General features: G+C 37.8%; 1 protein-coding gene across 1 annotated transcript in view; it reads left to right on the top strand.

The window, feature by feature from the left end:
- Positions 1 to 11,295, top strand: part of DDX3Y (DEAD-box helicase 3 Y-linked) — a 66,527-nt gene extending 55,232 nt beyond the window's left edge. Inside the window, exon 17 of the mRNA XM_030926267.1 lies at positions 11,088 to 11,295. Coding sequence (XP_030782127.1) covers positions 11,088 to 11,095 — 8 coding nt within the window. The 3' untranslated portion in view covers positions 11,096 to 11,295. The remainder of the gene's footprint in view (positions 1 to 11,087) is intronic.
- The last annotated feature ends 1,749 nt before the right edge of the window (positions 11,296 to 13,044 follow it).

Consider the following 13,044-nt stretch of genomic DNA (forward strand, 5'->3'; position numbering starts at 1 on the left):
AGCTTTTCTTCAGTCTTAGGCATTATCTATCCCCTTCACTCTCCTGGAATTCTCAATCCTGAAGTAAAATAAAAAAGCTAATTATGTTTTAAAAATGACATTAACAAAGCCCTTCAGGAGACTTCAGAGGCCTGGGTTTCTCTCTTAGCTATAGCGTTTTTACAAGTAAGGATGCCCTCAAAAGGAAATTCTAAAACTTAATCCTTTTGGGCTGACTTACGGCCATTTTTAGCTTCTGATCTTTTGCTTGATAAAAAGATGCATAGAATGCTCACCCATAATATCAACTTAAGCCAAGTTCAAAAGGCCCTCCAAGTATGTGGACACAAATTATTGCCCCCTCTCACAAAGCAAATAGTTGACCCCAATCTGCTAAAAACTGGGAAAGAACAATACTCTGAGGGATCCTTGGAACATCCTTGGAGCAATAGAGTATCAGTGGCTAAGAGGAGGTCACCTACTTCAATATCAGGTCGTTTTACTTGACACCAGTAGTAGTGTGTTCTTGAACTGCTACAGAGAAACATAAGACTGCACAGTTTATTTTAAAAAGATGTTTACCTGGCTTATGGTTTTGCAGGCTGCTCAGTAACTATAGTAGCTTCTGGGGGAGGCCTGAGGAAACTTTCAATAATGGCAGAAGGTATCACCAAAATGGAAGAGTCCCTATCAGGTATTGTTGAGTGTCACAGTCCTGTTAGACTTCAGGGACTACCTACTTTGGTACAACTGTCCAGGATTAAAGCTGTTGCTCACAAACTGCAGGCACACAAATGGAGGACACCATAATCTACATTTAAGAGCTTTTGGAGGACTACTGCTACATATTTAAAAGAATCAACACTCATCTAGAAGTTGTAACATGATGCTGTGGGTGGCAGTAGAACCTTTAATCATTCTCTTCTTCCTGACTGTAGTATTACTTTTTTATCACATTAGCCAGCCTCCCAGGAAACCGATTTGGTTCTTGTTGGGTGTAGAGACCCCACTCACCAGACACCGTGTTGTCACTCTTGGTCCTATTTGCTCTCTCAACTACTTTGATCCCATGTGAGTGGGAACACAACTCTGTGGTAAATATTTCAACAACTGTAGCATCATGAAATCATCTTCTTGGCTGCTGGATTTATCAACATTGCTAGGATACAGAATTGCATCTTCTGGTTTTTTTTGGAAAATCTCACCACCGGACCTCAGATCTCCTAACTAACCATAGTGATCCTGAAATAACCAAAACCCTACTTGCTAAGTGAAACCCTCCCGCACATAATATATTCCACCTGAACCTCCCACCACTATTACATGGGCCTAGGAAGTTAGGTACCTATGTTTCCAGTGCATTAACAATTCTGTCTTTTACACTCACTGCTGTGTTAATGACACTGAAGGGGAAGTTTCCCTCTGATGCTATGATCCAACTTTAGCTGCTAAGTTCCCAAGGCCACAGTAAGGTGAATAGAATTCTACTTCTAAGTGAGATGACCATATATGGTGCCTTCTCTCACTTCAGAGCAAACAAGAGAAAAACAACTGCGTAGTCTGAGAAAGGTGGAGTACTCCCCCTTCTGGAAAACAAAATTTTTTTGACCACCTTCATTGGAGCAGAAGGGAAATCTCTATAGACACAACTTGGCAGCAAAGGATGAACATCACACCCTCCAGAGTGTTTGTGCCCCAGCTGGGCTCATTTTGGTTTGTGACCATGAATGAGAAGATGTCACACCCCATAAACACTAACCATAGTGATCCTGTTATTTTAGGATTAGCATTCCCTTGTATATAAAAAACTTGAAACACAGGTGAATATACTCTAGCCATCCTTGCCCCTCTGGGGGTCACTGTCTATTACCCCTTAAAACCTAAGAATACCAGAAGTAAGCAAGCCATAGAATTAATTCTGGCAGGAATCAGGGCAGCAATAGGACTAGCAACACTCCAGGGCAGCTTTGCTTACCATGAGTCAAATCTGAAGAACTTAAATCAACACATGTCAGGCATTAAAGGGAACTCATGAGTACTTTGAGTCTCTGGCAAATGTGGTTTTTGATAACAGACTAACACTGGATTATTTACCAGTTAAACAAGAAGGAGTCTATATACTTATTAGTAAAAGCTGCTGCACATATATTAGCAACTTTGGGGAGGTTTAGATTAACATTAAAAAAAAATGGGCAAGCTACATGTATGTGTGTGTATATATATACATATACATATATATATATGTAACCAGGCACTGATCCCAACTGTATCTGGTCAACTATCAAAAGTGCCTTCCCAAGTCTCACCTAGTTTTTAGCTCTCCTAAGACTTTTGATAGCTGTCTTGTTGCAAACTTTGGGCCCTTGCTTGTTTAACCTCTTAGTAAACTTTGTGTCTTTTAGATTACAAGTTATCCAGGTAAGAAAAATGTTGGCACAAGCCCTCAAACCCATCAAACCCATCCTGCCTGCTGTCCCAAAGAATGAGTGTCTTGCTTCCGGGTCCCTTAAATTAGGTATCCAGAGAATTTTGATTCTCTGGTGGTAGGCAGAACCTACACCCGTAATTGCAGCAGGAAGCAATTAGAGAAGACAGACCTCTGCCCTTCTAGAGTCCCCTTAAGATTAGGGAGAATTTCTAATCTCTGAGGAGTGAATGAGGCAGGAGGCAGGACTGAACATCAGAAGCTCAGGGACTGGACCAAGTTGAGGACTAGCTAAAACAGGGATGGGGCAGAAGCAGCTTTCCATAAGATGACCCCAGTGTGCAATGTTAGTTTACCATTGCCATGGCAACACCTGGGACTTACTACCTCTTTTCAGGGCAGTGACCTGATAATCCAAAAGTTACTACCACTTCCCTAGAAATTTCTGCATTAACCACTTCTTAATCTACATGTAATTAAAAGTGGATATAAATATGACTGCACAACTGCCCTAAGCTGCTATTCTCTGCCTATGGGAGAGCCCCACTCTGCAGGAGCAGTCATGGAGAAGTAACACCACTGGAGTTGGAACACTGCTGCTTCAAAAAAGCTGTTTTCTTCTACCTCTGGCTTGGCCTTACATTCTCTCCTGTGCAAAACCAAGAGCCCTTGTGGACTAAACTCTGCTTTAGGGCTTGCCTGTCCAGCATTGAGATGAGTAATTTGAGTAAATTTTCTCCCATTCTATAGGTGGTCTGTTTACTCTGTTTGTTGCTTTCTTTGATGTGTGGAACTGTTTTAGCTTCATAGAGCCTCATTTGTCTATTTTTGGTTTTGCTTCCTGGTGTTTTAGGTTAGTTATAAAATCTTTGTTTAGTCCAATGCCCTGAAGCCTTTCCTGCTGGTTTTTTTCTAGTAGTTTCAAAATTTCAGGACTTACATTTAAGTATTTAATCCACATTAAGTTGACTTTTGTATATGGTGAGAGACAGAAGTCTAGTTTCATTCTTCTGTGCATGAATATCCAGTTTTTCCCAGTACAACTTGTTGAAGAGGGTATCTTTTCCTCAATATATATTTTTAGCACCATTATTGAAAATCAGTTGAATGCAAACATTTATTTCTGTGTTTTCTATTTTTGTCTATTAGTCTTACTGTCTATTTTTATACCATTACTAGTCTGTTTTTGGTACTACGGCTTCACAGTACTTTTTGAAGTCAAATAGTGTAATGCTTTCAGCTTTGTTCTCTTTGTCCAGTATTGCCTTGGCTAGTCAGGGTGTTACATGGCTTGCTGTAGCCTTGTCCTCCTGGGTTCAGGCGATCCAACCATCTGAATAGATGGTATTACATGAAAGCCTGGATAATTTTTGCATTTTATAGAGATAGGATCGCACCATGTTTCCCATGCTGCTGTTGAACTCCTGGCCTGAGATAATTCTTTAGCCCCAGTCTCCCAAAGTGCTGGGATCATAGTAATAAGCCACTACACTCAGTTGATATTTTATTATTTTTCTAGCTATTTTAAATGAGATTGCTTGCTTTTGTTTCCAGTAGTTCATTATTGGTGTAAAACAACATTACTATTTTTTGTGTATTGATTCTATATTCTGTAACTTGGCTAAATTTGTTTTTCAATTCCACAGATCTTTTGGTTGAGTCTTTTTCTCCATATAACATGATGTCATCTGCAAAGAGGGACAGTTTGACTTTTTCATTTTCAACTTACATACCTTTTATCCCTTTAATTTAGATGCCTTTTCTTATTTCTCTGGCTGGGCTTTTCAGGACTATATTGAATGAGTGGTGAAAGTGGGCATCTTTGTTTTGGTCCAGTTCTTAGAGGAAAAACCTTCAAGATTTTTCACAGTCAGTGTGATGTTAGCTGTGAGCTCATCATATGTGACTTTTATTAAGTTGATTTATGTTTCCTCTATGTCTAATTTTGAGAGTTCCTCCCAGATGTAGAACTCCCTTAAGTATGTTTTTGTGAGGCAGGTATAATTGTAGAGAATTTCTTCAGTTTTTGCTTCGCTGGGAAAGTCTTTATTTTTTCTTTATTTTTGAATACTATCTCTGTTGAATATAGTGTTCTTGACTAGCAGGTTTTTTTTTTCTTTTATCACTTTGAATATATCACCCATTTTTTTTCCTTTTCTGCAAAGTTTCTACTAGAAAGTGCTGTTAGTCTGCTGGGAATTCCTGTATATGTGACTTGCTGCTCGTCTCTTACTGTTTTGAGAATTCTCTTTTTGCCTTTGTGTTTTGAAATTTGACTATAATGTGTCTCACACAAGATGTGGAAAGTTGTCAGCTATTATTTTATTTAAAAAATTTCCATTTCTTTTCCTATTTCTTCTGCTTTTCCTTAAACTCCCAATTCAATTATTTGTTTACTTGATTTTGGTCTATATGTCTTGTAGGGTTTCTGTATATTTTTTATTCTTTTTTTTTTGTTTGACTGGGTTATTTTAAAAAACCTGTCTTCAAGTAGGAAATTCTTTCCTCTGCTTGGCATACTCTATTATTGAAGCTTAAATTGTGTTTTAAAATTTTACTTATTGAATTCTTCAGTTGCAGGATATTGGTTCCTTTTTATCATTTCTATCTATTGAATTTCTTATTTAGAGTATAAATTGTTTTTGTATTGATCATAAATCAATTTCTTTGTATTATCTCTTTGTGTCCTCTTGCTGAGTTTTCTTACTCTGATTATTATTCCAATTTCTTTTTCTTATATTTTATAAATTTTATATTCTTTGTGATCTGTCATTGCATAATTATGTTCTATTAGAGGTGCTATGTTCCTTTGCTTTCTCAAAATTTTAAAATTCTTGTTTGATGTCTGCACATCTGGTATAACTTGCTTCTTATATATTTTATAAATTGTCCTTTATAGAGAAAGTCCCATTTTTCTGTAGGTGTATCAGAAGTGTTGGTTGCATAGTATACTTTGACTTGATTCTGGTGAGGGCTTTACTGTAGTCTTCACAGGATTTATTCAGCAGTACTCAATTTTAGTGTTTAATATAAGTTCCTTAGAGGTTTAGTCTGTGGGTTTTGTGGGGGATGTGTAGGGTTTCCTGGAGATGGGAACACCAGGAGGGCCATTATTCAGTATCAGCATTGGTAATGGTGTGCTGGCTTTTGAGCCCTTGGGTGACATACAAGGGTGCTGGAGGTGGCAGTGGGGGTCCCTTGTGGGCTGGTACTCAAGCCTCACAATGGCATGCCTTTGCAGCAGTCATTGTGTTAGCTGACTAGGTGGGCTTGTATACAGGTCCTAAGTGGCACACATGAGTGGGCATCAGCAGTCGTGATGGCAGACTTGGCAAGCTGGTTCCCCTTTCTTGGAAGTGGTGCCTAGGCAGAAGTAGCAGCCAGTAGAGTGGACCTGTTTTCAGGATCCTGGATGACATACATGGGTGTCTGCAGTGGTGGGTAGTGATGGGTATGTTAAGTCAGTTGTGAGGTGACAGGACATTAAATGCTGGTGACAATGGCATCTGGCCTATCCTCAGGCCCCTGGATGGCATGTGTACACATCAGTGGTGGTGGCACATAGGGTATGCCAATCCTCAGGCTCCTGGACTACATCTGTAGTTATTGGTATGGTTGGTAGTCTCATCTTCCCTCTGACCTCTTGGAGAATATGTGTGGGAACCAACAACCTCAGCAGGAAAAGTAAGCCAGTTTTCAGGATTTTGATCTCTATGCACAGGTGGCAGAAGCAGGTGAGTGGGCCTAAGCCTCTGGATGTGTGGCAGAGACTCTGGCAGGTCTCTGGGAGGTGCACAGGTCAGGCTAGGCTCAGGCTCATTGCAGATTTTATTTATTTAAATATTTGCTTTTTATGTTTAGCATTTCACTCTTTACAGAGACAAATGATGGAATTTAAATCGTATTTTTGCCTGATGCCTCCAGCTTTGTTCTTTAGACTTATGATTGTCTTGACAATGTGGGCTCTTTTTTGGTTCCATATGAACTTTAAAGCAGTTTTTTCCAATTCTGTGAAGAAACTCATTGGTAGCTTTATGCTATACTACGAGGCAACAGTAACCAAAACAGCATGGTACTGGCACCAAAACAGAGATATAGACCAATGGAAGAGAACAGAGTCCTCAGAAATAATACCATATGTCTACAGCCATCCGATCTTTGACAAACCTGAGAAAAACAAGAAATGGGGAAAGGATTCCCTATTTAATAAATAAATGGTGCTGGGAAAATTGGCTAGCCATAAGTAGAAAGCTGAAACTGGATCCTTTCCTTACTCCTTATATGAAAATTAATTCAAGGTGGATTAGAGACTTAAATGTTAGACCTAATACCATAAAAACCCTAGAAGAAAATCTAGGTAGTACCATTCAGAACATAGGCATGGGCAAGGACTTCATGTCTAAAACACCAAAAGCAACGGCAGCAAAAGCCAAAATTGACAAATGGGACCTCATTAAACTAAAGAGCTTCTGCACAGCAAAAGAAACTACCATCAGAGTGAACAGGCAACCTACAGAATGGGAGAAAATTTTTGCAATCTACTCATCTGACAAAGGGCTAATATCCAGAACCTACAAAGAACTCAAACAAATGTACAAGAAAAAAACAAACAACCCCATCAAAAAGTGGGGAAAGGGTATGAAAAGACACATCTCAAAAGAAGACATGCATACAGCCAACAGACACATGAAAAAATGCTCATCATCACTCGCCATCAGAGAAATGCAAATCAAAACCACAATGAGATACCATCTCACACCAGTTAGAATGGCAATCATTCAAAATTCAGGAAACAACAGGTGCTGGAGACCATGTGGAGAAATAGGAACACTTTTACACTGTTGGTGGGACTGTAAACTAGTTCAACCATTATGGAAAACAGTATGGCGATTCCTCAAGGATCTAGAACTAGATGTACCATATGACCCAGCCATCCCACTACTGGGTATATACCCAAAGGATTATAAATCATGCTGCTATAAAGACACATGCACATGTATGTTTATTGCGGCACTATTCACAATGGCAAAGACTTGGAATCAACCCAAATGTCCATCAGTGACAGACTGGATTAAGAAAATGTGGCACATATACACCATGGAATACTATGCAGCCATAGAAAAGGATGAGTTTGCGTCCTTTGTAGGGACATGGGTGCAGCTGGAAACCATCATTCTCAGCAAACTATCGCAGGAACAGAAAACCAAACACCACATGTTCTCACTCATAGGTGGGAACTGAACAATGACATCACTTGGACTCGGGAAGGGGAACACCACACACTGGGGCTTATCACGGGGAGGGGGGAGGGGGGAGGGATTGCACTGGGAGTTATACCTGATATAAATGATGAATTGATGGGTGCAGCACACCAACATGACACAAGTATACATATGTAACAAACCTGCACATTGTGCACATGTACCCTAGAACTTAAAGTATAATAAAAAAAAAATCTTATCTTTGCCAACAGAACATATGAAATCAAAATAGTGCTTTAGGAGGTACCCATTTCAAGACTCTTAGCAAAAAGAAAATATGTTTCTATTATTTGTTGTGTGCATGCCCTTCTGAGGCTTTGTTTCCTTTTCTGGTGGAGTGCCCCTGAAAGGTCATACTCTACCATTTTGTCTCCTAATGCACATATTCAGGCTCACTCCCCCAATACCTGTGATTTTATTGGAAACCCTTATTGCTTCATCTGGTGCCTGCACTCAATTAACACGTTAATGTTAACAGCTATTGATCAGCAGGAGATTGTCTGTCCCTGGCACTGGTTGCCCAGTTATCATTCTTAGAGAGGCAATGTGCCAACCGTGGAACCGATCTCCTGATCAGCTGACATCCCTCCTGCCCTGCTCATGTCCGACCAACTTCTTGTAACATTTTCTCCCTCAAGAGCCCAAGACCCCAAATCTTTGAGCAAAGGTCAGTCTTCTGTACCTGCTTCCTGCTTACTGAGTGATGGTGGTGGTTGTTCTTTGGATCTTGTGCTCTTCCTAACTGTCATGGTAGGGTGATTGCATGGGTTGGTGAAAGCAGTATCCAGTCAGGTCCAGGGTGTTACGTTTTGAAGGAAATGCAAGGGTTAAAGAAAGACAGAGAAGACAGCTCTTTGGCAATGTAGGTTTATTGCCAGAGTAACCTGCAGAGGTGGGGACCAGCTTAATGTCAGAGTGTCTGCCGCTTACATGCTGGGATAATCATAGGCGTGGTGGGAGGGCTCTGGGCAATATGGCTTGCTGCCTGGAAGGATGTGGATAAAGTGTTCTTGTGATCAGGCAGTTGGCCCTTTTTCTGATAGGGTGTGATGATCAGAAAGTCAGATGGTTGGTCAGGATGTTTTTACGGCCCCATGAAATGTTTTTAACTCTGACCAGAGTCTGTGAAATGGCAGGAACTTATTCCACATTTCCAACAGTGAGAGAAAGATACCTTGGAATATATTCTGGCTACTAATAGAAAATTAGTTATCCCACTTAGACTAGGCACTCTGGGGAAAGATTTACAAGTGTGGAACATCTGTGGTGCTCACAGGGTGTTCAGAAAAAAGTAGTTATAATTATATGAGTGAGACAAAGATAAGCATTTTTTTTAACATAGAGGAAAAAGATACTATAGGAGCCCAGCAATACATACACACAGTCATTCATGATTAATAATTTGGCATGCGATTTACTATACTGCTTTAAAAACTTTATATCACATCTTATTGCTGCTGTGTCATTGTGGATGAGAACTTTATATTCCCTGAAACCACATATTGAATTTTTCTTACAAATTTAGACATAATTGAAGCATGATATACAACACATTTTTACTGTACAATTTTAAGTAGATTTAGATTTAATATTTCTCAGAAATACTGATATATTAAGAAATATTCTCAGGTCTGTTTTGTTACATGGATAGGATATATTGTGTAGTGGTGAAGTCTAGACTTCAATGCAACCATTATGCAAATAATGTACATTGTACCCATTAAGTTATTTGATATCATCTACAACCTTCCCACCCTTCCAGGTCTCCAATATCTATTATTCCACTCTTTATGTCCATGTGTACATATTATTTAGCTCCCACATATAAGTGAGAATATGTGTTATTGGACTTTCTGTTTCTTGATTTTGAGATTATTTATATGGCTTTTGCTTTTAATTCTGGTTACATGGTGAGTTACATTTATTAATACTATTCAGAAATAAAATGTATTGATCATTGATACATGCAACAACATGGATGGATATCGAAATTATTACATTAAAAAAGAAACTATGTGTCTATTATGACATTCTAGAATATAAATGGGGTTTTATAGTTGAATAAGAATGGGTTAAATGAAGGGATGAATTACAAAGGGGTGTGAGAAATGTTTGAGTGATGGAAGCTTTTGTTGTCTTTGACAAAATGATAAAATTGTACAGTAAAAATGTGTTGTATATCATGCTTCAATTATGTCTAAATTTGTAAGAAAAATTCAATATGTGGTTTCAGGGAATATAAAGTTCTCATCCACAATGACACAGCAGCAATAAGATGTGATATAAAGTTTTTAAAGCAGTATAGTAAATCGCATGCCAAATTATTAATCATGAATGACTGTGTGTATGTATTGCTGGGCTCCTATAGTATCTTTTTCCTCTATGTTAAAAAAAATGCTTATCTTTGTCTCACTCATACAATTATAACTACTTTTTTCTGAACACCCTGTGAGCACCAGAGATGTTCCACACTTGTAAATCTTTCCCCAGAGTGCCTAGTCTAAGTGGGATAACTAATTTTCTATTAGTAGCCAGAATATATTCCAAGGTATCTTTCTCTCACTGTTGGAAATGTGGAATAGTCATAAATATTATGGCAATCTGACTAGATGTATGGTCATTCCTTCCAAAGGTTTTGATTAAGACATAGGAATCCATAGTCACGGCAAAAAAAATTTCTATCCTCTATAGAGAGTCTATGCCCTGGATTCTCCTTGAAGTATGCTGTAATATTTCTCCAGACTTCTATAGTTCATGCATGAAACGTCTAGTACAGAATTTGGCAATGACATATCCATTACTTTTATGGGATGCAGCCTTTATTTAATTCAGAGAAAAATATTTAGTTCTTAAAAACTTGGCAATGGCTGTCTTAAGTTTATAGTATGTGACAACTAAGGGTGTAGGCATTAAGTATTTTCAGTGTACTTAGAGTCTTATAGTTTTAGTAAAGGCAGCCATGTTCAAGTGTGATGAACTTGGCATAATGGTCTAAAAAACCATAGACTGTATGTATAATCCATTTCAAACCACTAGAAAAATTATTTTTCTGATGGAGAAATTCAATGGTAGATTCAGAAATTTTCATTTCTTTAGCAATATTGGTCTAATAAAATGAATCAATCAATTTGCTGTATTCACTGGTACCAAATTGCTGATTAAAGCATGATTACTACTACTCACTTTAACTTGAATTTGATCCCACGGAGTGCTCAGGAAAAGCCACAGAAGATTGTACTTGTTTAGTTCTCTCCAACCATTATCAATTACAGAAACAATGAAAATATTTTATACCTCTGTGTAAATGTTTATAAAAGGTTTACACCTACTTATGTTAATTTATAAGGTTTGTGTGTATAATAAAATGAACTTGAATTTAAAAGAATAAAAATTTTACCCATTTCTTCTTTTACCCCTTGCAGCCTCATGATCACCTTAGATTGCATGACCAACATCGAGGAAAGCAGGTGACAAAATACAAACTATTTGCCTTTGACAGGATTGTCTAGGTGTGCTGCTCATAAATAAAACATTGGAGGTGATTGGTACTAAAGTTATACCCAATTTGTGTAATGGCCCAAACAAGAAATCTTCCCTTTAACCACAAGAGAATACAAAGCTGCCCTCAGAAGACACGTAAGATACTTATGATGTAAATCAAGGAAAAATAATTTTGGTAGAAAATCCCCAAATAGATAACATTTAGAAAGACTACATTATGAAAGAGTAAATAAGTAATAACTAGACTAAATAAACTATAAGTTAAGAAATGTTATGTCTTTTTTTATAGTGTTGATGATTCACAGGTATATGCATTTATCTACACATCAAATTGTATAGATGAAATATGTATGGTGCATATATTCTCAGGTTTGAACAGAATTTCCTTTATAACTCCCTGCAGTTGACTGAGCTAATTCTAAATGTATGCACTGAACATTTAAAAAATTATTCTTGCTTTTTGGCTAACATGGTGAAACCCCATCTCTACTAAAAAATACAAAAAATTAGCTGGGCGTGGTGGCGGGTGCCTGTAGTCCCAGCTACTCGGGATTCTGAGGCAGGAAACTGGCGTGAACTCAGGAGGTGGAGTTTCCAGTGAGTGGTGATCACACCACTGCACTCCAGCCTGGGTGACAGAGCGACACTCCGTCTCAAAAAAAAAAAATTTATTCTTGCTTCTTTTTTGTTTCTCTGGTACTGTTTATTTTAATATTTTATTGTAAATGATTTAAAACAATGTATGCAAAATAATTTGATAAATTATTATTAACTAATTGTATTTATGTATTATTAATTTAATGTTATTAATAAAGTTTTTATTTTTAATATTTAATTAATAAACATTGATTATTGATATTTGACCACAAAATATTTAATTAATGAATTAATTGAATACTAACATTTATTAATAATAATGATTTAAAATTAATAACTATAATTATAAACTTTGATTATTAATAATTTAATGTTTGATAACATGTATTAAATAATTGTGAATAATTCTTAATTTATCAAATTATTCATTGAAATTTTATTGAATTATTTATTAATTTAGTAACTTTATTAAAGAATAATTTAATACTTTAATAAATATACATAATTTAAATAATTTATTTATATAAAATTTTAATAAATCCTATGAACCCATTACCAAGACTGAACAATTACAAACATTCATCTGTATATCTACCCACTGCTCACTACTGCATCATTATAACCACTTTACAGTTCGGTTTAGAGGTAAAATTTACCTGCATTTAAACACACAAATCATAGCCATACAATTTTGACAGATGAAAGCAATCAGCAACCTGTATCACCCACATGCCTATCACAGTATAAAACATGGCATTTACCCAGAAAGTTTTCTAAGAGTGTAGACTCCTCCTCAATTCAAGTGCCCGGTGCACAGATCCCAGCTTAGTACTCCCTACCTACGGACTGCAGCCCTGGAGTGCCAGGACCTGCTTGCAGCTCCCTCCTTCAGACACCTGAGACTGGGTTCTGCTGAGTAGTACAGGGTCTAAAAAACTTCCAGTCTTCTGGATTGTACCAGATGGAGCAAAGAACCCAGGCTGGGCAGTAAAGGCTGCACTGTGTACATACTGCTACAGGGTGATCAGCCAGGACACCAAGTAGGGGCTAGAGGACAAGCAGCTATGCAGAACACACATGCACCAGTCCTGTGGGAAGGTAACCCTACTTTCTCCTTGCCTTGAAGTTAGCTGGGGCCCAGGACTCTCAAAGGGGTATGGGGAAGCCCGGTATATGGGCACTTATGACCAGACTCTATTCCAGCTTTCTCATGCACAAAGGTCCCCAGTTCTGTGCCTGCTGCAGCTGTATCTCCATTTATTTCCTGAGAGATCTGTCTGT

Source organism: Rhinopithecus roxellana, chromosome 22 (assembly GCF_007565055.1).
Source record: "Rhinopithecus roxellana isolate Shanxi Qingling chromosome 22, ASM756505v1, whole genome shotgun sequence".
In the NCBI taxonomy this organism is placed as follows: Eukaryota; Metazoa; Chordata; class Mammalia; order Primates; family Cercopithecidae; genus Rhinopithecus; species Rhinopithecus roxellana.